General features: G+C 43.1%; 1 protein-coding gene across 2 annotated transcripts in view; it reads left to right on the plus strand.

Annotated features, from left to right (window-relative positions):
* Nucleotides 1-25,732, plus strand: part of LOC147883732 (pyrophosphate-energized membrane proton pump 2-like) — a 78,805-nt gene that overhangs the window by 15,433 nt on the left and 37,640 nt on the right. For both annotated transcript variants that reach the window (XM_087399142.1, XM_087399143.1), the window contains exons 4-8: nucleotides 947-1,150; nucleotides 13,185-13,336; nucleotides 13,450-13,597; nucleotides 13,813-13,945; nucleotides 18,333-18,505. In XM_087399142.1, coding sequence (XP_087255268.1) covers nucleotides 947-1,150; nucleotides 13,185-13,336; nucleotides 13,450-13,597; nucleotides 13,813-13,945; nucleotides 18,333-18,505 — 810 coding nt within the window. The remainder of the gene's footprint in view (nucleotides 1-946; nucleotides 1,151-13,184; nucleotides 13,337-13,449; nucleotides 13,598-13,812; nucleotides 13,946-18,332; nucleotides 18,506-25,732) is intronic.

Genomic DNA, 25,732 nt, shown 5'->3' on the forward strand with positions numbered 1-25,732 from the left:
GGAGACACACAGATCCATCTTGCTTCATACATGGCTGCGGATGTCTTTCTCTTGCTCTCTTGTTCCTTGCTTTCCTCGTAGCTAGCTTTCTTTTTCTCACGGCTGGGTAAGGTCTAAGTGATGGCTATGATTGGCTGAATTTGTTGTGGAAGTTTGCAGTTATTTTCTTATGACACTTATATAATAAAGCTCATTAGCCTTTATGCTTTCATTTATGTGCCACACTCAAACTAGCCTCTATTTTGAAAACTGTACTTGAGTGATATATTAGTATGAATAAGACACTTCCAAGACAAGCTTCACGAGTAGTTATCGTCCCTCATAACCATACTCTGGATTCTGAACAATATGTTGTTTGGATTATGTTTGTTTTATTGTTTGGGTTCTGTTTGTTTGGGCACTTTGGAGATACAGAACCTTTGTTTGGGAGGAAACGAAATGTATTACAAGTTTTGTGGAGCTTTGGGGTATAAGCATATGTATGTTTTCAGGGTACCTATAAGAGATTGCAGGATTTTTAAGATCTTATGTAGCTTACTGTTTAGTATTCAGGACCCTATAGCTTTGCTTAGTGCAATTAAAAAAAGATTTCATACTGGAGTTTCCTTTTCTTTACTTGTATTCCCTTTTTTTTTTTGCGGGAGGGGGGGTTGGAGGATGATCAAGGTTTCGGTTTCTTAGCGGGTTCTTCCATTATATGGTTTTTTAAAGTCCATCTTGCAGAAGGTTAAGTCTAATGCTTGGAATTTGTGGATGCTGTCCGAAATGTACATTTTATACCGTGTTCTTAAAGGTCTTGCTGTTGCAGAATCATCGATTTCCATTGTGGTCTGACTCCTTTGAATTGTTTATGTGATGCAAACTTTCATGGATGTGTTTTGGGGAAACGCTATAGTTAGCTTTTTAAAGGGCTGCAGGCTGACTTCTTATTGTTGGTGTAATGCAGCTTGTAAAGGTCCTATGCAGTCTCAATAAGCGGGTGTATTACCTGCTGCTTTTTTTATGTTTTGGAGCAGTGTTCTATGTCGGTGTATGCACTTCTCCAATTATTGTTTTTGTGCTGGGGGTATGCACGGTCAGCATCGTCTTTGCAGCATACCTTACAAGCTGGGTCCTTGCAAAGGATGAGGGTCCTCCTGAAATGATTCAGGTGCTTTTTCTTTTTCTTTATTTATGGGATGATACTTTTGCAATGATTCATATTGGGGAGCCTTTTTCTCTTCTGAAGTAATAGAAAATCGGATTGAGCTCGTATGAAGAAATGTGGATCGACTTAAAGAAACATTGTAAGTTAATTGTTAGGAAAACAAATTTGTGCAAACTCTTTTTCAAGATGGCAGTCAATTTTCTAGCTTCATTGTTCTGAGCTGCATGGATATAAAAAAGTGGGCAAGCGAGATGATTTTGATTCATCAGTTTGAAGTGAATGCTTTACTTGAAAAGCATGGGAGTTTTGAATGCTATTCTGGGGTTGGAAAGAGAAGTTTACAGCTCGCTGCTCAACACGTTCAGCAAGATGTTCAGTTTTAATGCAAGCCTTTTTGGATTATAAAGAAAATACTTGGAGACAAATAAAACAATACTGAAGACAATCAATGGCTGAAGAAGATATATATATCACAAACGGAACTCAGTACAAGTAAAGATATGAGAGAAGCTCTGGAGGAAACAAACGTCAGTCCTGACAACTGTAGTGGACTTCTGCACTAGCTCCACAAGTTGGAACTGAACCAAATCTGAGACAGCAAACTGATGCAGGGGTTGCTGCAGATTTGGAATAGAAAGAACAGAATCTGGAGCGGAAGTTGGAGGTAGATCTGGAGCAGAAGTTGAGGGCAGATCTTGGAGCAGAAGTTGGGACAGATCTGAAGCTAAAAGAAGGCAGATCTGGAGCAGAAATTGGAGCTGATCTGATGCAGAAAGGAGAGCAGAACTGAAGCAGAAAGGAAGGCTGTTCTGGAGCAGAAAAGAGGGCAGATCTGGAGCTGAAAAAGGGGACAGATCTGGAGCAGAAAGGAGGACAAATCTGAGCAGAAAGGAGGGGCAGAAAAGAGGGCAGTAGAGGAGGCAGCCAGGAGGCAGAAGTTGAGGCAGCAGAGGAGGCAGCCAGGAGGCAGAAGTGGCTCAGGGTGTGCAGGAACCTCTGGAGCTGGAAGAGAGATTATGTTTGAATACCTAGCCCCCCCCCTTTAAATAGGAAGGGGCTTTGAGTTGGTCAACCAACAGGTTGACCGACCTGGTCAGTTTTGACCGACCAGGTCAATCTGGTCGGCCAGATCTGGTCAGACCAGAAAAACATTTTTTAAATAAATTTTTTATTTGGTTTATCCTTTGAACCGGGGCTTTTTGACATTTCTTTGGTTGTGGTGTTTGCCTCCGATTCGGGGTTTCTTTGACAGGATTTGGAGAGGCACCAGTGGTGTTTGTACTTGTTTATTTGATCGTGGAGAATTGGAGATTGCCTGGCTTAACACCCCCTCTCAATGTCCAATGCAGACAGGAGAAGCAAAGAGGTGTTCCATGAGTGATCTATCATCTTCATCAGCCTTTTTTTTTTTTTGTTTTTGTTTTTGTTTTTTTATTTTGGGGGTTTTCATTTAGATGGAGATGCCTACAGAGTAGGTTTTCATCTTCACTAAATGCCCAGATGATGGTACAAAAAAAAAAGAAAGAAAGACTTGAAGGAGTGCCCTCGCAGGGGATTTGTTCACTTCCTTAAGTACACAAAGAGAAAAAATACTGTTAAAGAGGAGGAGGTAAACCAATCCCCAACCGTGGGCAGAGATGCTCAAGAGTAGGGCGATTAACCGGCTTGGTAAGAATATCAGCATGATTATCGGCAGCTGGAACATAGATCAACCGAATAGTACCTAATTCCACTTGCTCGCGAGTAAAATGAAAGTGAACACCGACATGTTTGGTGCGGTTGGAAAAAATGGGATTGCCTGCGAGAGCAATGGCACTTTTGTTGTCGACGTAGAGGATCGTGGGTTCAGTACAAGGAAAGTGCAATTCTGTCAAAAACTGTCGGAGATATATGGCCTCTGTGGTACAATCATACAAGGCCCGGCATTCAGCCTCAGTAGAAGAACCAGCAACAGTCTCTTGTTTACGGCTAGACCAAGAAACAGGTGCCGAGCCAAACGAGAAAATATAGCCGCCATGAGAACGACGATTGTCCGGGTCACCAGCCCAGTCGGAATCAGTGTATCCCTGTAGGGTTAGTCCTGGTCTGAAATGTAAACCATAAGAGTAAGTATCACGAATGAACCGCAAGATACGAATACATGCATGCCAATGAGTGAGCTTGGGTTCATTAAAATACTGACTAAGAATAGAGACGGAGTAAGCAAGATCAGGACGAGTGTGAAGGAGCCAGAGGAGTTTGCCAACAACCTGGCGATAGAGATGTTCATCAAAGGGAGGAGACTCCAAGTCTTTTGAGAGCTTTACGGTGGGATCTAAGGGAGTGGCAGCCAGCTTAGGCTCATGAGGAATGATTTGATCAAGGAGTTGAAGAGCATATTTCTGTTGAGAAACAAAAGTACCACCAGAATGTTGTACAACTTCCATGCCTAAGAAATAGGAGAGCCGACCGAGATCAATCATTTCAAAAGTGATGCTGAGTTGAGTTTTAATGTACTGAAGTGTAGTGGGAGTGGAGCCTAAAAGCAAAAGATCATCGACATAGAGTAAAATAAAGCAGACTCCCTCTGACGAATGATGGATATATAAATTTGGATCAAAGGGAGTAGAATGAAAACCATTAGTTTTGAGGAAGGTGTCTATCCGGTGGAACCATGATCGAGGTGCTTGTTTGAGTCCATAAAGAGCTTTGCGGAGACGGAAAACCTTATTTTCATGGCCAGGAGGAGAAAAACCTGGTGGGGGAAGAGATGTTTCGGGAGGAGAGGAAGGAATTTCGGGTGGAGAATTGTCGGAGGGAACTGGAGTAGAGACGTCATCAGTAGAGAGAATAGAGGATTTTTTAAGCACTGCTCTTTCATCGAAGACCACATCTCGGCGAACCAAAACTTTGTTTGTACGAGGATCAAATAATCGATAAGCTTTGGCTTCTGCCGAGTAGCCAACTAGAAGAAAAAGTTCAGCACGAGGTTCGAGTTTACCGCGAGTATCATTGGGAGTATGAGTGTACGCGCGGCAGCCAAAGATACGAAGATGAGAAATAGAAGGACGATAGCCATAGAAGGCCTCAAAAGGCGTCATGTTCAGGATGGGTTGAGTAGGACAGCGATTAAGGATATAGACAGAAGTATTGACGGCTTCGGGCCAGAGACGTTGAGGCAACTCGGCTGCAAAAAGCATGGAACGGGCCATGTTCATGACAGTACGTTGTCGCCGTTCGACACGAGCATTTTGGGAAGGCGAATTTGGAGATGTAAGATGGCGTTGGATACCATGCTCTTGAAGGAAGTGAGTGAATTCATGGGAAATGAATTCACCACCATTATCACTACGAGCAATCCCAATAGACTTGCCTGTTTGGTTCATAACCAAGCGAGCCCAAGTAGCAAAGAAAGAAAAAGTGTCGGATTTCTCTTTCATGAAAAACACCCATTGATAGCGAGAGTAATCATCCACAATTAAGAAGAAATAATGTGAACCATTGAGGGAAGGAACAGGAGATTTGCCACTAATATCGAGATGAATTAGACGCAAAATCTCACTGGCTCGAGAAGTGGAATGAGAAGGAAAAGGAGTGCGGCTTTGTTTACCTAATTGACAGGGATGATAAATATCTTTAGCGCGCGATAATTTAGGTAGGCCATCAACTAGATGATCCCGAGACATTTCATATAAAGAGTCATAGGACAAATGTCCCAGACGATAATGCCATAATCGTTCTGTGTCAGTTGGATCTTTTAGGGTAGCATTACCGTAAAGCCGATGAAACTCAGAACGGCAATGGGAGGGAGTCGCAAGAAATTGATTTATAAAGTACAAACCATTAGGTTGAGCATCACCTCGAGCTAGAAGGAGTCCCGAGGACTCATCTATGATGTCAACATGCATCTTTGTAAATAGCATTGTGCGACCAAGGAGGCAAAGTTGATGAACAGAAAGAAGATTGACCCCTAATTGGGGCACATAAAACACTTGATCCAATTGAGCAAGATTGGGACCTTTGTCAGTATCAAAAGTTATTGAACCAACACCATGAATAGTAGCAACAGAGTTATTGCCACAACGAACTCCCCCTGTTGCCGGTTGGGGAGAAATGAAGAGATCAGGATGAGGGGTCATATGATGAGTGGCTCCACTATCCACAATCCAAGAAGATTTAGAGTCACATGGAAGAGTATGAAAAGCTGACCCAGATAAGGGAGAGGAGTCAAGCTCGGTGATATGGATCAAGGCTTGAGAAGTGAAGTCTAGAGAATCTCCGGTGGACCAGTCAGACAGACCTTTAGGAGTTATAAAGGGAGGAGATGGAGTGAAGTGATTAGTGACATGGCCCTGGGGTCTCCAGAGACTAGTGTTCGAAGGAGGAGGAGGAGGACCACCCCTAGGACGCCAACGAGGTGGCTGAGGAGTCGTGGTAGGGGGCTGTGGAGTCCAACGGGGTGGTTGAGGAGTCGTGGTAGGGAGCTGAGGAGTCCAACGGGGTGGTTGAGGAGTCATGGTGGGAGGCTGAGGAAGAAGGCCTTTGGCTTTGGAGCGACATTCATCGTCAATATGCCCAACTCTCTGGCAATGTTGACAAAACCTATTCTTTTTGGGAAGGGAGTGCTAGGCGGGTTTACTACTAGAGGGGTTAGGAGTAGGAGAGGGCTTTCCGGAGCTTGGTTGATCTTTTGGAATCCCGGAGAGAAGAGCCCCCTCTGAAGCAGGAATGCTATGTTTTTGGTGGACCTGAGAGTAAAGACGAGCATAACGCAAAAGTTGACATTCAAACTCATAAAAAGTAGGAAGAGAAGGTTGAGAAATGATTTGTTGCATAAAACTGAAATACTTGGGCGGAAGTTTATTTAAAAAGAAAGTAACTTGGTCATCCTCGGATTTGGGAGGACCAGTTGTGGCAAATTCAGCAACTAACCGCCGGTAATCGGCTAGTTTAACCTTGAGATCATCGTCAGCAAGAATCTGGAATTGTTGGAGATCATGGTCAAGATTGATGTGACGAGTACGATCTCGAGCTGCATAGCGGTCAGTGAGATGTGCCCATCGCTCAGAGGCAAGATCAAAATGCTGTAATTGAGAGTGAAATTCAGGTAAAAGACCTTGCATAATTTCAACAATGGCAGTGGCATTACGATGTCGCCACGAACGAACTACCTGAGGAGGATAAACATGAGGATCAGGTGGCGATTCGGTACCTTGAACGAGTTCCCATAGGTCTTGAGAATCAAGCACATGGCGCATAAGATTTGACCATGTGGTATAATTAGACCCGTTAAAACGAGTCATATCAGTGAAAGCATGTTTGGCTGTTGCAGAGACAGGGTGAGGGGAAGAAATAGAATGATAGGGAGAAGCAACCGGTGGAGGCAGAAGAGAATTTGGAATAGTAGCAGAGTGAGAAGAAGGGAGAGGTGGCATCACCGGAGGAATAAAAGAATTTGGAAATAAACTATAGGAATCCAGTGGCATGGGAGAAGGAGGAGGATGAGAAACCACTGGAGGAAAGATGGCAGCGGAAGAGATGAGAGGGATGGGAGGGAGGGAGGGATGTGAACCGAAAGCAAACTCATTGTCAGACGCATTTCTCCTTTCTCGTCTGCGAGTGTTCACATGCATGTATGGATCTGTGTCCTCGTGATTACTTGTTCCTATGCCTTGCATAACAGAAGGAGTTGCACTAAGGGAATAGGGCATCATACCTTGCACTGATTCTTGTGGAATAGGCACTGTCGAATAATCCAATGTTCTCATGCCGGCCTGTCCTCTTTCGTCAGGGGATACTTGTTCTTCATTGGCACCGAACTTGAGATGTTGCTCAGCTTCTTCTGAGTTGAATAGAGGTCCTTGTTGACGTATTGGAGAGAACCGTGGAGAGGTAGAGGCACGAGGTGTGCGGGTACCTGCTTCAAGTTCCTTCCATTTCTGGAATTCAGCAAATTCTTTAAAGAGTTTGGAGAGGTACTCATCACCTTCAATCCTAGCAGACTCTCTCTCGACATATGTCCAAGGTGATGGTTGAATAGAGGTTGATTCAGGCTGAGATCGCTTCGGAGAAGAGGGAGAAGACATCTTCAGGTGATGATTTATCTTCCAAGCTTTCCAGATCAAGGCTCAGGTGTCGATTGGCACACCTGGCTCTGATACCATATAAAGAAAATACTTGGAGACAAATAAAACAATACTGAAGACAATCAATGGCTGAAGAAGATATATATATCACAAACGGAACTCAGTACAAGTAAAGATATGAGAGAAGCTCTGGAGGAAACAAACGTCAGTCCTGACAACTGTAGTGGACTTCTGCACTAGCTCCACAAGTTGGAACTGAACCAAATCTGAGACAGCAAACTGATGCAGGGGTTGCTGCAGATTTGGAATAGAAAGAACAGAATCTGGAGCGGAAGTTGGAGGTAGATCTGGAGCAGAAGTTGAGGGCAGATCTTGGAGCAGAAGTTGGGACAGATCTGAAGCTAAAAGAAGGCAGATCTGGAGCAGAAATTGGAGCTGATCTGATGCAGAAAGGAGAGCAGAACTGAAGCAGAAAGGAAGGCTGTTCTGGAGCAGAAAAGAGGGCAGATCTGGAGCTGAAAAAGGGGACAGATCTGGAGCAGAAAGGAGGACAGATCTGAGCAGAAAGGAGGGGCAGATCTGGGGCAGAAAAGAGGGCAGCAGAGGAGGCAGCCAGGAGGCAGAAGTTGAGGCAGCAGAGGAGGCAGCCAGGAGGCAGAAGTGGCTCAGGGTGTGCAGGAACCTCTGGAGCTGGAAGAGAGATTATGTTTGAATACCTAGCCCCCCCCCCCCTTTAAATAGGAAGGGGCTTTAAGTCGGTCAACCAACAGGTTGACCGACCTGGTCAGTTTTGACCGACCAGGTCAATCTGGTCGGCCAGATCTGGTTAGACCAGAAAAACATTTTTTAAATAAAATTTTTATTTGGTTTATCCTCTGAACTAGGGCTTTTTGACATTTCTTTGGTTGTGGTGTTTGCCTCCGATTCGGGGTTTCTTTGACAGGATTTGGAGAGGCACCAGTGGTGTTTGTACCTGTTTATCTGATCGTGGAGAATTGGAGATTGCCTGGCCTAACATGGATTGCATATGTCCATAATCTCTCTCTCTCTCTCTCTCTCTCTGTCTCTCTCCCTACCCCCCCCCCCCAAAACCCCCCCCGGGCCTCCTTTTGGTTCCCTTCCTGTCATACAACCCTTTCATATTGAAGTTGATGCAAGTAGGAGGCATGTGGGAGCTGTGTTGAAGTATAGCCATGAAGAAATGTGGGAGTTTTGAATCGACCTGGGTTGAAGAAATACGGAGCTACTTAATTGAAAGAAACATTCTACGCTAATTGTTAGGAAAATAATTTGTCCAAATGCTTTTTCAAGGGGGGCAGTCCGTGTTCTAGCTTCATTGTTCTGAGCTGCATGGATATAAAAAGCAGCAAGCGAGACAATTTTGATTTGTCAGTTTGTGGGGTTGGAAAGAGAGGTTTACAGCTCAGCATGTTAAGCAAGATGTGCAAGCCTTTTTGGATTGCATATGCCCATGATGGTTCTCTCTCATTCTAATGGACTTTCTTTCTTTCTCTTCCCTCTCCTTTCAGTTCCCTTCCTGTCCTACAATTCTTTTGTCTTGAAGAGGATGCAAGTGTGAAAGCTGTGTTGCTGTATAGCCATGAAGTCATAGCTTATGTAGCCAAGACGCTTGATGAGAATGAGCAAATTTATGCTACTTATGATATTGAAAGATTGGCTTTTCTCCATGCAATCAAAAGTTGCATCACTATTGTTATGTTTCATGGGTTAAGGTAAGGATAGATCACAAACCTATGTTATGTTCCATCACTATTGTTATATTTCATTGGTTTTCATTGTGAATTTTGATGGGGAGTCTCTCACATATTTCTTCCTACCTTTCTCCTTAGCATATGTAACGAAGGCCAATTAAGTTATTAGTTTCTAGCCTTTAAATGGCGTTGTAACTAGTAGTACTTTTAGTAGGATGGCCTAATGTTACCATGTGGCATCCTAGAACAGCCATCCCATAAGCAAAGAGGTATTTTGTCCAGGCCTATACCTACAAACTCTGTTGTACCTTGTAGTCATATAACGTTGAATGCAAGCTAATGAACATCCAATTAGAGCTGAGCCCTGTTTTGCTCAAAGCTGAACTAGGATCTCCCCTCCTGGACTAGTAGACTGTTGCTTGTGCAGCCCCTCACAAGCTTTGGATACTTCACGGTTTCCAGGTGCCTTTTGATGATTATGCACCTGGATTCTTATGATTACTTGCTTTTCTATCCCTCTACTTCTAGTTGCTATCACTTCTGCTAGTCTGCTTAGTTAGCAGGCTGTTAGCTGGCTTAGCTACGTTGGTATCGGAGCTGCATCGAAATTGATTTCCAGGTGGCGCAGTTGTCAGCAACTGTCAATGTTAGCCTGCAGCCCTTGAAATTTGGGGCTTTTCAGTCACTAGCTCCCATCTTGCTCTATTCTATTCTGTTCTTACCTAAATTGGAGCATTTGTTGAAGATTTAGCCCTCAACAGACGGAATTAATGATAGGAGCAAGTTGCTGAGGTTTCTTTATGAACTGCATCCCAGCATAGCTACTGATGTGTTAGCTCAAAACCCCAACACCCTTAAAGAGGAGATGAGACGTGCTGAGCTCTATGAACCCAAGTATAATGTGAAGGAGAAGGGTGTTGGTATTGGTCATTTGGACAGAGGACCTGTGAAGAAGGTTAGCCCTCAAATGGCTTCAAGACGAGGAATTTTTCTTCAACAACCTCTCCTATTCCCAGGTATGCAGGAAACTGGGGAACACAAAACCCCATAGGACTGGGAATGAGAAGGCTTTAATCAGGCCTTAGCCCTAAGGACGAGTCAAATGATAAGAAGGATAATGTGGTAAAGCAAATGTCTCAGGCTATCATTGAGACAGAAAGGACTTATGTTATCTTTGTGGGGAGAAGTGGACCCCTGAGAATAGAAATGTTTGCAAAGCTAAGGCAGGTGTAAAGTTGAGCATGATAATTGAAGTTGAAGATGACCCCGTTTCAGGTGACCCTACAGTGTGCTGTCTTTTTAGCAAACTTTTATCTTTTCACTAAGAATTTGAGTTTATGCAATGTCTTATTTCTATCAATACCTGCCCTATAATTTTACATAAGCTTAGCCAAGTTAGACGTTTTATAGATGCTTTATTTGTACCATCTTTCAAGACGTTATGTACAAAGACTCTTGTGCTTTTGGAGAAGGATTCTATGCTCGTGACTCTTGTGAACTGAATTGCACGTCAAGAGGGGATTCTTGTATTTTCTTAGATCTTAGACTTTCTCAATCTACCGTAAGATTAGAGGTTGATATATGTGATAAACGTGAACATGAATATAGTGGTTTACACATTATAAAAATGTCTCACATTGACTCAACATTTCTGATTTGGCAAAACATGGAGTCATTTCTTCCTAGTTCCATAGATTTTCCCGCCTTTGTACAACTAAGGAGTCTTTTATCTCTCAATGTAGTAATCTGATCACTTTACTATGTATGTGCTTTCTAAATTAGGATTGTAATTTTGCATCTTTGTAGGAAGCATTACATAAGTGTAAGAAGCTACGGACTCGATCTCTTGTCGATCACAAATCGACCCTCTCTAGGTATGCCCTTAGCCTAGACAGTTCAGTAGAGGTCGACATAGCAGCAAGGAGGTCAAGGAGTGGAGAGCTGAGCTCCTCGTGAGCTCCTGCTGAGCCGCCGTGCCCCCCTTGGCTGCCCCGCTGCCTCGCCCCGTCCGCCTCCCTCTACTCCCCCTTTGCACGCCCTCGTCCTCTCTGTCCCCTCGTCTGCTCTCGCCTCTCCGCTTCTGCCGCCCCTTCAGCTCCCGTCTCCTTGCCACACCCGCCCCTCCTGCTTCTGCCTCTGCTGCCTTCCTCCGCCTGTGCTGCGCCCCCTCTGACTGCTGCGCTCCTGCCAGCCCTGTCCGCTTCCGCCACCTCCATCTCCGCCAGCCCCGCCCGCTCCCTCCACCTCCATCTCTGCCTCCTTTCCTCCACCTTCGTCCCCCTGCCACCTCCTCCTCTTTCGCCCCGACGTCCTCCTCCTCTCCTCCGTTGGCTCCCCCCCTCTCCCGCCTCCTCTCCGCTCCCTTGCCCCCTCATTCCCTCTTTTTCTCCCTCCTCGCCTTCTCGCCCTCCTTCCTCCTCCGCCTCCCGCCCTCCTTCTTTCACTTCTATCCTTGCCCCCTCCTTCACCCTGCCTCGCCGCCGCCTCTCCCTTTGACGCTTCTATTCCGCACCCTCCTTTTTTCTTCCTGCCTGCAGCGGGACCACTTGTGCTTGTTAAGGCGAAAGAAGAACCTTGGTGGTGACCCTTGGTTTGGCCAGAGGGGCTCTATGGCAACACCCTCGAATCCCACAGCCGTTAAGGTTCTTCTTTCCCTAGTTGACAAGCAACAGGTACGCTCCGTTTCCCGAGCCTCCCGAAGGAGTATCAGACCATCATCCAGTCTATTGGAGTCTTTGGTACAATGTTGGAGCCGCCACCCCACCTCATCGTGCCTTAGGTGCCTCTGTTGGTGCTATGCTTGAGAGTGCAAGCCACCCGTGCCCTCTTCCACTTGGCCCGCATTTGGTTTACTTCATTCCTTGGTACCATGGCTTCATGTTATAGCATATGAAGGTGATACATCACGTGTCCCGATTCACGGTGACGCTCCATTTCCCGAGCCTCCCAAAGGAGTATCAGACCATCATCCAATCTATTGGAGTCTTTGGTACAATACTGGAGCTGCCACCCCATTTGGTAACGTCAGTGGTAGCTGATGATGGGATCCTCCATCTTGGACTGACAGTGGCACACCCTGAGACACTACCAGAGGAGATCCTCCTCGAGCCCTTGATGGTGGAGAATTCAGGCAGCGTATTGAGATTGTAGGGCTCGCAGACCAGTGTTGATGATGCAGATAGATGGGACACTTGGCTGGAGATTGTAGACGGGGGTGGGTAGAGACCACACTCAGCCCTGTTAGGAGCAGAGGGCTGCGTGCCCTGAGAGATCTCAGCACGAGCCGAGGCAGCGGATGGAGTCACAGACACCTTGGGTAGAACCCTCAGGGGGGGCCTGGACCAAGGTAGAGCGCAAGAAGCCTTAAAAAAAGGCTCAGCAGAACCGCAGGTGTAGAGCTAGGCTCCGAGAGCGTATGAGAGCAGAGAGTGAGGCTGCTTCCCCTCCACAGGAGAAGCAGTCAGTGGAGGCACCGGAGGAGGAGACTTTTTTCGACTCAGCCTCCCCAACAACAGGAGCACAGAGCACCCTGGTTCCGGCACCACCACAAGTCTCTGGAGGCCCACTGTCTCGGGGGTGGTTGACACAGCTGCCCCTCTACCTCCCCCCCTAACCAACGACCCTCGTCCCCCCCCCTGCTGCAGTTGGCTAAACTTGCTCTTTATGTAAGGAGCGCTGACATTTTTGTATGAATGGATGCTCAAGTGTGCTTGGCTGTGTGGATATGTTTGTGTGACAGTGTTTTTTTATACTATGGTCTACACCTACTGTTGGGGGCTGATGACGTCAGTGGGGATGACATAACAGCTACTCTGTGCTATGCGTGATAGAGTTTATGGTTTTCATCCTTGTGACTGTCATGAGATTGAAACTGCACTATTTTTTGTGCTTCAGAGGATGAGTTTGGGCATGCTCTTGTATTTATCTAGATATGTATTACTCCATATTACATAACCATTAATGACACATGAAATTGATGGGATATTATGAGGGAGTGTATTTCTTTTCACAAGTTTTTGGCAAAGGGGGCTTACTGCTCATGGTTGCCTTGAAAGCAAGGGAGGGACCCATTGTGTGGCCTATGCTTCTTCAAAGTCTGACTTTTTGATGTGAACATAACATTGATGGAAAATTTTGGGGACATAAAAAGTTGACAGTATTTGGCTCGATTTTTAAAGCATATCTGATATATTGAAGAGTCATGTTTGGTGTGAAATTTGTTCTATTTCCTTTTCTGAGAATAAATCAGTGTTTTCCCAGATTTCAGATGCAATTCGAGATGGTGCTGAAGGTTTTATTCGTACACAGTACAGCACTATATCAAAAATGGCAGTGTTATTAGCCTTTGTAATCCTTGGAATTTATCTTCTTCGGACCTCCAGTCCTCAACAGGAGGCTTCTGGTATAGAGAGGTATTGGGCTGGTTCTTTACAAACCAGCTGTTGTAGAAGTATGGAGTGAATCATGATTTTAATGATTAATGAGATACAAATTACATGACTAAAAACTTCATCTCATATGGCAGGTCAACGTCAGCCTATGTAACTCTATTAGCCTTCTTGTTAGGAGCCATCTGCTCGGGTCTAGCTGGATATATTGGCATGTGGGTCTCAGTTCGGGCAAATGTACGGGTAGCAAGTGCAGCACGACGGACAGCAAGGGAGGCATTGCAGGTTTAAGATTGGAACCCTCCCAATTTTTCAGACACCAACATTAGGGACTGCTTTATGTTGACTGTGTTTTCTGCATCTGGGGTATTGGTAGAACTGATGTTGCAGTACTCTGAATGGTGGTAGCTGAGATTGCGCAAGATAACAGCAGGCCACTCTGACTACAATTCAAATGGCAAAGTGCTCATACTACTAAAGTGGGATTGTTGACATTGTAGGTTGCCTTACGTGCTGGTGGAGTTTCAGCTCTGGTTGTGGTGGGCATGACTGTACTGGGAGTGGCTGTCCTTTATTCATCCTTCTATGTCTATCTGAGGGTGGATGACCATAATTCCATGCATGTGACAGAATGTAAGTTTTAGGCTGTGCATGACGCTTGATCTCTATGATGTTGTCTTTATACAGTTCAACCGACAGTTGCTTCAAAATTTTTACATGGTTTGGAACTTCTTTATAGATGTGAAGGATGACACAGGTTGTGAGCGTTGATCTGAACTGTATTCCAGAATAAGTATTTGAACTCTTGTGGTGTGGGCTTGCTCAGACTTTTGGACATAACTTCCCCCCTTCAACTCTCATATGCCATGAGTATTGCTTTTAGTTATATATTTGTCTTTTCTTTGAAAAACTAAATGCCGTTATTGAGCAAGTACTGAACTCGAGCCTCATATGACTGGTTTGAAAGAGCGTGTTGCTCAAGGAATTTTGAAAACTCTCTACTGTATGTGGCAATTATATTACCAGTTTTCTCATAGTTATTTGGAATATTAAGTAGTTTGTCAACAATTGTGCAAAGTGATTTTTGATGGCATTGAATTTCTTGCTCCTCAACATCTCTGGCTCTGGGCCATTGGATTTATTATACTTTAGTAATTGATTTTAGCATATACAATGCTGAAGCACTGCTAAAGATGTGTTTGCTATGGGCATAGAAACTTGGTGTGGGCAATGCAAGCTACGCTTCAAACTATAAAGTGAGAGATGTTAGGGGTGGGTCAGTCTGGGGAGAGGTCCTACATGGATGCTACAAAACGTATATTTCAAAGCATGTCAACACAGTGGTAGTGACAACCTATCACCTATTGTATTCCATACTATTGTAAAGCTATATAAATGTGGATGTTATTATAAGATCCCTTGAATGAGTTTTGCATTTTTTTCAATGTTGGTACACATGAAGTATCTAAGGGGAAATGTAGCTCCTCAACATGAGAGCTTTTGCAAGGCTGGGATTGACTTGAACACGATTAATGAGTTTCATGATGATGAGACTGTAGATGGTCAGAAAAGGGGAAGCATGCGAGTTATGGAGAGATGGAGGGTCGTTATTGCTACCTTCCTTTTCAAACTTGGTGTGCTGGCATGTTGTAATGTGCTATAAGATGCTTGTGTTGTGTAGAGGTACGTTTCCAGCATGCTTTTTCTCATTGAAGCAACCCTGATGGCTTCAGAGGTTACGGTTCTTGACATGGGTGCTTTTATCGTAGGGCTTCAAAGGTTACAGTTCTTGAATGGGAGTGCGCTTACTAGATGTGGGAAGAGATGCTGATTTTAATGTTGCTCTAGATGGTAATGATGAGGTGCTTTGAGTAATATGGGGGTTTATCCAGCATGGAATATCAAAAGTATTCTCTGTATGGCATCATTTATGTTCTTTTTTAATAATATGTCAATATGTAAGTAGACTTCAAACTAAAGAGCTATGGAGGAGATACGAGCAGCCTTAATTTGTTTTGTGCTTGGGGAGTTTTCAAAGATATTTTACTCTTTGGTCTTTGAGGGTTGGTTTTTCCTTGCATGCTGTTTAATATAATATAGCAAGACGAGAGAGGAAAGGCATCAACAACTATTCGAATTCTCATCATCTATATCCTTGGGTCAAGTACTGTTGCTTCGTGGCTAGAGATGTGGAAATTGTGGGTAATTAAGGCATTAGATGGGACTTTTCAAAGGTCCTACAGAAATGGTGTATGATTCAAGTGCTCTGCAGGTTAAAGAACGTCTGGCCACACATCTTGTTAAAGAGGCTTTTAAAGTATCATGCGACGAGACTTTTGCCACTGATTATTTATTAAGAAGGGTGCCTTTTGTGTTGCTATAGCCGTATTCTTAGTAGGGCTTTCACAGGATCCTCCATCTTGGTATGCTTTAACGTCCTTAAAACCTTTAAGCTAGATGTAGATGCTAGGGTTAAGGGCCTTGGAGAAGGTGTTAAGCCGTAGGATGGAGACCGCGGCATTATTTTTTGTATATAGGCTTAAAGCAATTCACTTCATACCTTAAGCAAAAAGTGAAGGAGACGTTTGCATGTTCAAGGTGTGGATGTCGACATAGAGTAGAAGAAGGGCAATTAGAATGTAGCTGCTAATGTCTTTGTTTCACTTCTTGGTTGCACAGCCATGTAGTTGGCTCACAAATGTGGGATTTAAAGTCACCAAAACGTATGCATGTGGGGAGCTGAAGTTTCCACAATTTGGAGGATTCACAAGATCTGACTTGCCTGGGATGTACCCAACTTCTGGATTTTTTAAAGTTAAGAATTCCAGTGTGGCATATCGAGTGGTGAATGTAAGTCTGTGAGAGGCAACATCCTATAAGTGCATTGAACCACTTAATTCTCAAATTGAAAGAGAGGATGATGCTTAGAGAGGATGGGGCACCTGTTGGGAATTTAAAGCGTAGTAAGCACTGGGTTTACCTCAGAGTAACCTAGATTGCAGCTTTGGAGAACATAATTATAGCTTTTATATTTATTTTTCACTTTTACTGGTATTTGGACTAGTATTTAGTTTCATGTCTCTTACAAACTTCCTTCTTCCCTTGTGACTTGTTCTTCTCCTTTATTCTTTCGCTTGTTGAAGTTGTTTCCCATTGAAAAACTCTGCTCTGTCCTTCGTTGTATTTGTATCTTATGGATTTCGGCTTTAGGTATGTTTCGGATCCTTGAACGTGGGGAGCTTCATAGCCCATTTTCTTTCTAATTTTTAGATTTGTTCTGTTTTTGGAATTCTTGTAGTCGAAGGTACCTGTTTAGTTTAGTTTTGCATATATGTGTGTGTGCAAATATAAATATAATTTTGTTTTTTATACTTATACTCCCACTCTTATTATATACATTTTATTATTATAAATTTGGAATAAACAAATAAAAAACCAACTAACTACAGAATAGTGACAATAATTGTTTCCTTGTGCTTGCATTGGTGTTTAATTTGTTCTTGTGTAAGTTCGTTGGTTTATCTTTGTTTCTTTGTGTTAGCACATTAGTTATTGTTTCTTTGTGCTTCATTTACAATTAAAATTTTTTAAGGGTTAGGTTGGATTGTGATGGAGGTTTAATCTAAATTTAATTCTCTCTCTCTTTCTCTCTCTTTGCTTTTCTTCTAATTTAATTCTTTCTCTCTCTTTGCTTTTCTTCTTCTAATTTTCGGCTTGTTTCTTTTAAAATTTTTGTTACTTGGTTGCGATTTCAAAGCTTAGTAAGCACTAGGTTTACCCAAGAGATTTTGGAATTTTTCGTAACCCAGATGGCAGCTGATGTTGATGAGAACATAAGTGTAGCTTCTTCTCCTTCTATTTTATTTTTCTCATTTATCATTTCTTAAATTTTTTTTTGTTTTGTAAAAAAAGTTAAATTTGTAAGATTGGATATATTCTAGTCTTATGAAGGTATATATATTAATTTTTTGTACTTTTGATGAGTTCTAAAAGTTTTTTCACACTATTAATTAGAGCATTTTTGTGCTTGGATGCTCATTTGGGAGAGACTAAAATGAAATCATATAGTCTTCACAAGCAGTTCTAGCTTGAATGAAGAGAAAGTGGATTATTTTTTGATCACGGCTTCACGTCGGCAGTGCCGACAAGAACTCAGTACGAAGACTTTTCTATAAATGGATGCTCAATTATGTGTGGGTGTGTGGATTTCTATGTGTGAGAGCATATGTTTATATTATGGTCTACACCCACTGTCAGGCGCTGATGGCGTCAATGGGGATGTCATAGTAGCTAGTCCTTGCTATGCATGATGGAGTTTATGGTTTCAAGCTTATGAGTGACTATCATGAGCTTAAAACTGCACTATGTGTTGTATTTTGAGAGGTTGAGTTTGGGCATGTTCCTGGTTTCATCTGGATATATACTATTCATTAGAGCTACAGCTAGAACTCGTGAACTAAATTAGGATTGTTAAACTCACGAATAAGGCTACAAAACTTGGGTTTTCCCCTCAAAATTTGGCCAATGAATAGATCATGGAGTGTTCTTCCTAATGTGCATGTGAATGATTACCGTAGCACTTCAGATTGTAGAAAAAACACTTGGAAGATTATGCATGTGAATGATAAAGGTAGCACTTTAGATTGTAGAAAAAACAATTGGATACATCATGGCGTGTTCTACCTAATGTGCATGTGAATGATTAAGGTAGCACTTTAGATTGTAGGAAAAACACTTGGAAGATTATGTTCCAGCTTAGAGGTTTACAATGTGTAATTTTAATCTAACCATATCGAATTAAAGATCATTGTGTGGCTCACGCTCAAGGCCCAGTATAAAGACTCATAGTTTTTGGTTGTATGGTCTTGAGGAACTGATATTGTAGTGAGACATACTTTTTTAGACAGTGGACTCTTTTCATGGCTTTTCAATGTTTCCTTTTAGAACTAATTGAGTAGGTTACCTTCAGTCAACACCTCACATAACTATTTATTGATATTTTATTGTTGCCCTGCTGCAGTACCTCTGCTTCTTGTGGGTTATGGTTTTGGAGCATCATTTGTCGCCCTTTTTGCTCAGCTTGGTGGAGGGATATACACAAAAGCAGCAGATGTTGGTGCAGATTTGGTTGGAAAGGTGGAGCAAGGAATTCCTGAAGACGATCCAAGGAATCCTGCTGTTATTGCAGACCTGGTACACTTCAATTTATAGTTGATAAGATGAAGTAGGTTTTTGTCTTGTTATTCTGTAGTGAGGTATGACAACTGTAGATCACAAGGTTTTGATATTTTGTAGATGGTATAGTTTTTCTGGCCTATACACTAAGGATGCTGTTTTGCAGTTAGGGGTATGTAGTATCTCTTCATACAATTTCTAACTTAGAAATCTTACATTAACACCCTCAGCAAAAAATTAATACCAGAAACTGCCCTTCAATAGCATACAGATATCATGACGTGGCATGATTTTTTTAAATAGTTGTTCAGTGTATGCAATGGTACACTGGACACCCACTCAGGATGGCTGCCTACTAGGACGTCCCATCTGAAAGATATTGGCACACTTTTCAAAGTTTTTCAAGAATGCACTTTTACTCCACTTTTCCTTCCTGTACACATTTAACGAATCCTAGTGTAGTACAAATGCCATTATTATTATAGCTGATAAATGTTTGAGCAGTGTATTGTTACTGTGGTTTTTGAAACGTATGCAATAAGTGAGCTGTAATCGGGAAACTGATTTTGAGCTCCCGAATGGATCACTTAGAATTATTTGGCCATGCTTAGTAGCGGGAGTTTTACAGGTTGATTGGGGATATCAAATCAAGCTTAACCTTATTTGAGTCTGTTGATTTTTCAACTTGATGTGTCTTATGACACTATGTATGTGTAGTGCAGAGGCTTTTGTGAACTACAATGAGATTTCAGAGAGAAATGATCAACTTTTACAAAGGTTAACACAAGAAGCTCAACAGAATTAGCTTGTAAGAGATCATTCTCATCAGTAGTGACTATTGCAGCCATAGTGCAATTGAGCTATATCAACGTTGGAGTTTTGTAAGACCTTTTAGTACAAGGGCTTAGTGTCAAGGGATAAGATGAAATAGTTTTTTGCTAAGTCAATAGGGCATATGTCTCATCAAGGAGTTCAAAGAGGATGTAGAGGAATGTAGAAAGGTAGGGAGAAAATGACAATGAACAAAGTTGTAAATTAAAGAATACAAAGGCGGTTAGCGGTTGTGAGTGGTGCGTTACGAAGTTTGATGGATTCTACACCAAGATCCACGTCCATGAGTAAATAACCCGTGGACCCAAAAAGAACTTGCTTTCAGTTTTAGCCGTATGTGATAATGGGAATGATGTTCTTTTCACAAATCTAAGGGTAAATGCCATTATTGCAAGAGATCTAGACACAAATCTAAAATGCGAAAGAAAGGAATCATTTGCCAAGGTTGTTGCAGGTCCGCCCAAGAAGAAAGGTAAATGCCATTATTGTAGGAAAAGGTTGGAGGAAGAAAGGAAAAAGAAGAAGATAGAATGTTTGTTTCGGATTCCAATGCATTAGACACATGCAAGGGTGGTGCTTCAACAAACCTTCTTGTTGGGTGCGGGAAGCAATGGAATAGAGATGGAATGCAAGGGAGCAAATAACAAGCTAAGAGAACTATGTACATGCAAATGGATAATGAGAAACTACAAGAGATGGCCAATATAAGTGCAGGATCGATGAATGGAAAGAGGGAGAGAGCAAGGTACAAAGAGTCGATAGAGTCTGCCGTCACGTCAACTAGGATAATGAAAAAAAAGGAGTACAAGGTACAAGTACCTAGACCTAGGACTAAGTGTCCTAGGTGTCACATAGGACTAAGTGTCCTATGTGGCCTAAAAGGCACTAACACTACAAGTTCCTATATTTATGCCTACAAGGCTCATACCATGGCCTATAGGGCATCAGTAGAACCACCAGGAGATGGCCTACAAACCCCCCTCCATGGGATGGGCTGAAGTATTCTGGAAACGTCTCAGAATACCTAGTAATTTCTGGTCATGGTGGCACATGTTCATCCAAAAGGATATAGCCACCTATGAATGTACAAGGGATGTCAGATCATGTAACAAAGGGAACAAAGTGTAAAGCCTGTCAGACTTGGGACGAGGAAGACTTCGAACTTGGGACGAGGAAGTGCCTTTCTAAACATATCTGCTATGTTGTCCTCTGTGGGAAGATAGGACAACTCTATGTCTCTTGCTGACGACCGCTCCCGAACATAATGATAGTGAACTTTATTATGCTTGGTACGCGCTGTGAGTAGAGAGTGAGTGAGAGAGAGCAAGAGAGAGTGTGAGCGCTGGAAGCTTGGAAGATGAAAGCTTAGTTGCAATAGAAGAGTGTAAGAGTACAACACACTGAAGGAAAGATAAAGTTTTTGTTCTAGTGACAAAACCTTAGTAGTCACTAACCATAGTTAGTGAACTAACTGCGGTTAGGGGGAAAAACCTCTTAAAGAGGGAAAAGTGCCCCTAACTAGCTTATTATATTACATTGGTCACTGCTGAATTATATCTATAATTCTAACACCCCCCTGTAGTGCCAATGTCATGTACAAGGCTGATCAATCACCAAACGGATATAAGTTCAGGGCACTGCGAAATGCCTCAAGCTTTTCATGTGGTAGTGCTTTGGTGAAAATATCTGCAACGTTGTCATGTGTGAACACAAAGATCATACTGATCTCTCCTGCATGCAACTTCTCTCTGACGTAGTGATAGTGAACCTCGATGTGTTTCGTGCGAGCATGAAACACTGGATTCTTTGCCACTGCAATGGCACTCTGAATATCAGTGAGAATTGGAGAGGGACCCTCCAAAGACAGATGAAGATCAGCAAATAGACATCGCAGCCAGACACATTCAACTGTTGCTGTGAAAGCTGCCCTGTACTCAGCTTCACATGATGAGGTACATAATAACCAGCCCAATCTGAATCACTGTAGGCATGCATCTGCAAGTCACCCCCCCTGGGAAATAGTAAGCCAAAAGACTTTGTGCCCTGCAAATAACGGAAGATGCGCTTAACTGCTTGCCAATGCATAGTTTTTGGGCTGTGCATGTACCTGCTCACCTGAGATACTGCAAATTGAATATCAGGTCTAGTGTTGCAGAGATATATGAGGCATCCAACAGAGCGTGACTGTAAAGTGTGGCATCAACTGATTCTCCTGCATCATGCATTGTGAGTTTCAGCCCCGGCTCCATAGGAGTGGCTATGGGCTTACACTCTTGCATGTTAAATCTGTCCAAGAGTTTCTGAATATACTTGGACTGAGACATAACAGTGCCACGTCTCTCATGAGAGAACTGGATCTCCAAATAAAAGTGAAGCAGCCCCAAATCTGACATGTCAAAGTTGGTATGCAAATCAGCTTTGAAATCTGCAATTTTTCCTTCATTGGACCCTGTGAGCAGTAAGTCATCGACATAAAGAAGGATGACTAATATTTCCCCCCCATCCATCTTGATGTAGAGGGTGCTCTCAGTAGGACTATTGTGCAGCCCCTTGCTGGTCAAAAAGGCATGTATCTTGGCATACCATGCACGAGGGGCCTGTTTCAGCCCATATAAAGCTTTGTTGAGCTTGCATACTTGAAGTGCATTTGCTGTAATTTCAAAGCCCGGAGGTGGTTTGACATACACCTCTTCCAGCAAGTCCCCATTTAAGAAGGCTGTTTTTATGTCCAACTGATGAACATTCCACTCAAAATGTGCAGCCATTGCAATTACTGATCGGATGGTGGTCATCCGGGATGTGGGAGCGAATGTCTCCTCATAATCTATGCCCTTTTTCTGAGCATAGCCTTTAGCAACCAGCCTGGCCTTATATCTGTCAATGGAGCCATCTGGCTTTTGCCCTGTGACAAGTCCACAACATCCCAAGTCTGATCTTTTGCAATGGACTGCAACTCATCGTGCATGGCATTCATCCAATGCACATTATCCTTTGCCTCTTCAAATGTGGTAGGCTCCTCTTCATCAAGGAGAGTACCTACATATGCTGATTCCACTGAATTAGCACCTTCCATGTGCCTTGCTGCACTGCGAGTCCTGCCAGGTAACGGAGCATCAAGTTTACTCTCCTTGAGAGTCTGTAACAGCCAGTTTGGGACTGTTTTTGCTGCATGTATGTCTGCAATTTGTTGCTGCACCACCTGTTCCACTGCCTGTGGAGGGGGCAAGACATCCTGCGGCGGAACTGAAGCATTTGGAGGTTGCTGTAAATTCTGATTTGGATCAGAAAAATCAGCAGGGGAACCCAAAGCAATGGGTAGCAACCCCTCAAAGACATCCTCTGAAGACGAAGGCATTTGAAATTCAGCCTGAGTGTGAGCTGAATTTTCAGAAAATATCACATCTCTACTTGCGTGTAGCAGGATTGTAGAGACGGTACCCCTTGCTTTCTGCACTGTATCCAACAAATATGCATTTGATGGCTTTATCTGACAATTTGTGCCTAAATTCAACTGGCACATGTGCATAGGCAAGGCATCCAAAGACGCGGAAGTGATCCACTGAAGGCTTCCTGTCATTCGAGACCTCAAAAGGGGTTTTTGTTTTTAAAGCCTTAGTGGGAGCCCTGTTCAAAATGTAATTGGCACACATCAAACCCTCTAGCCAGAACTTATGAGGCATGTGTTTGCTTTTCAGCATACATCTGTCCATCTCCATGAGGGTTCTATTTTTCATTAGCTTTACCATTTTGCTGAGGGGTCAGCCTGACTGTGAGCTGATGCACAATACCCTTGCCCTTGAGAAAAGCATCAAATTCTGCAGATAGGTATTCCCCACCTCTATCCGTGCGCAATGTCTGTATCTTGAGTCCGGTTTCATTTTCAACCATGGCTGAAAAGTGTTTAAACACCGTGAACACTTCAGATTTCTTTTTCAGCCCATAAACCCAAGTGAAATTGGAGTAGTCATCAGTAAATGTAACGAAGTAGAGATGACCACCCAACGACGGAGTCCTCATGGGACCACATACATCACTGTGTATAAGCTGCAATTTGCGAACAGCTTTAACTGAACCATCCTTCTTGAAGGGGAATCTATGCATCTTACCTAAAATGCACCCTTCACACGCATGTGGAGGAGGTATCTCAAGAGGTGGCAATGCATCAACCATTGAAAACTTCTGAAGTGTCATCAAGCTGTTGTAATGCATGTGGCCTTATCTGGCATGCCATAATTCTGCATTTTGCATGGCAGCTGTAGGGGTAGAAACAGCCAGAGCATGGACTGCTCTTTTCTCAAAAATATCAAGCTGAAAAAGCCCACGCATCAGAGTACCAGATAACCTTAAGGCATAGTCAGCTTCCCTGTCTCGGACAGCACATTTGTCATCCTCAAAGATGACCTGAAATCCCCCTCTGTTAAGAGTGGACACTGAAAGGAGATTTTTGGTTATGCCAGGCACATATAAGACATCTGAAAGTCTGAAAATTGAGCCATCAATGGTAGTGAGCTCAACCTCTCCTGTGCCACGTACTGAATATGATGAGTTGTTGGCACAAGTGACTTTCTTACCAACGGGAGGCGGATGCAAGGAAGTAAAAAGACACTCCTAGAAGTGATGTGCTTGGATGCACCGCTGTCAAAATACCATGAGTTCAGTGTTTCATTAACACTGAAAGCAGATGCATCTGTAGAAGAGTCAAAGCTGCAAGTCAAAAATGCATATGTATCATCACTGCAAGAGGCTGTACTATCCCGAGCATATGGAACAGCCAACCTAGAATCTGAAATGCAAGATAAAAAGGCATAATTCTGACCAACAAAGTTGGCTGCAGCATCCCCACTGTCAGATGCATGAGGGGCTGAATCTGAAACAGCCATACCTGAGCTGTTTTTCTTTTCTTTTGCAAGCCTTTTCCTGCATTCTGCTATGTGATGACCTGGCTTTTTGCAGTAGTGACAAAAACCCTTCTTTTTGGGCTTACTTGCATCATTTTTTGCCTTTTGTGAAGGCTGTCCTGACCCACTGGAAGGCTGATTTACTGATGTCTTTGCCTGTCCTTTTGTTTTTGATTTAAATTTTGAGAGCATGGCTTGTTCACCTGCACGTGAAGCCAAATTTTTCCTGGTCTGCTCTTCCTGAAGCAGAAGTCCTATCAACTCATGAAAAGTGAGGGGATTTGCACCCCCCCTCAATGATAAGTTCAGCGAAGTGTGAAAGCTGAGATAAGACTCAGGAAGAGAATTCAGAGTGGTTGTAATCATCTCTGAATCAGGAATAATTTCATCTATGTTTAACAATTGCTCTCTGAGATCCTGTAGCTTTGTGAGGTGGATTGACATGGAGTCACCCTCCTCCATATGTGTATTGCTCAACTCTCTTTTCAAGAAAGATACCCTTGCATCATTCCGAGCTGCATACATGCTTTCCAAGATATCCCACGCTGCCTTGGAGGTCTTACACGACCGGAGAGCTTTTCCCTACGCATATGGATAAGGGAGATTCCATGAATTCTCACCTCACAAAGCTTCAGGACTTGAGGGAATAGTTGCTGAATATTGATGAAGTCATTCCGGATTCAGAGATGATCACCACCACTCTGAATTCTCTTCCTAAGTCCTATCTTGGTTTCCACACCTCGCTGGATTTGTCATTGAGGGGGGGCAGCGATCCTCTCTCTTTTCACGAGTTGGTAGGACTTTATTACAAGAGGAGCAGACTCGCAGAAATATGGCAACCCGGGCTGGCGAGCATGCCATGTTTTCCAAGTTCAAGCCCAAGGGTAAAGGGTAGCAAAAGCCACATGCAAATCAGCCCAGACATCAGCATAAAGCTGATTCAAGACAGCCCTCTTATAAGGCTAAGGGTGATGCAGATGAGCAGAAAAAGAAAGACATTTGTCATTATTGCAAGAAGCCAGGTCATTATATTGGAGAATGCAAGAAGCGCATAGCCAAAGAGAAGAAAAGGGATTCAGGTATTGCTGTGTCAGATGCATCAGCTTGACATTCTCGTGATGCAAGAGATGTTGCTTCCAACTTTGTGGAAGAGCACTATGCTTTTCTATCTTGCACTTAAGATTTTTCAGTAGGGTAGTTCAGATGCTACAGCCACTAATGATGATGACCCTTATGCTTTTTTGACTTGCAGTTATGATCCTTCAAAGGATGCATGCTCTCTTAGTGTCAATGAGACACTTTATACTTGGTATTTTGACAGTGGTGCTTCAAAGCACATCACTTCCAAGAAGAGTGTTTTTCAATCTCTGCATCCTCCACCCACCAAAAAGAAGGTGACTTGTGCAAATAAGTCTTCTTATTCAGTGTGTGGAGTAGGAGACATTATTCTCACATCCACTGATGGCACAGATTTCAGATGACTTTACCAACTACACTTGGCTCTATGGTCTCAAGG

This window comes from Dipteris shenzhenensis, chromosome 27 (genome assembly GCF_047967505.1).
Source record: "Dipteris shenzhenensis isolate YYH24624 ecotype China chromosome 27, Dip_SZ_1.0, whole genome shotgun sequence".
NCBI classification, from domain to species: Eukaryota; Viridiplantae; Streptophyta; class Polypodiopsida; order Gleicheniales; family Dipteridaceae; genus Dipteris; species Dipteris shenzhenensis.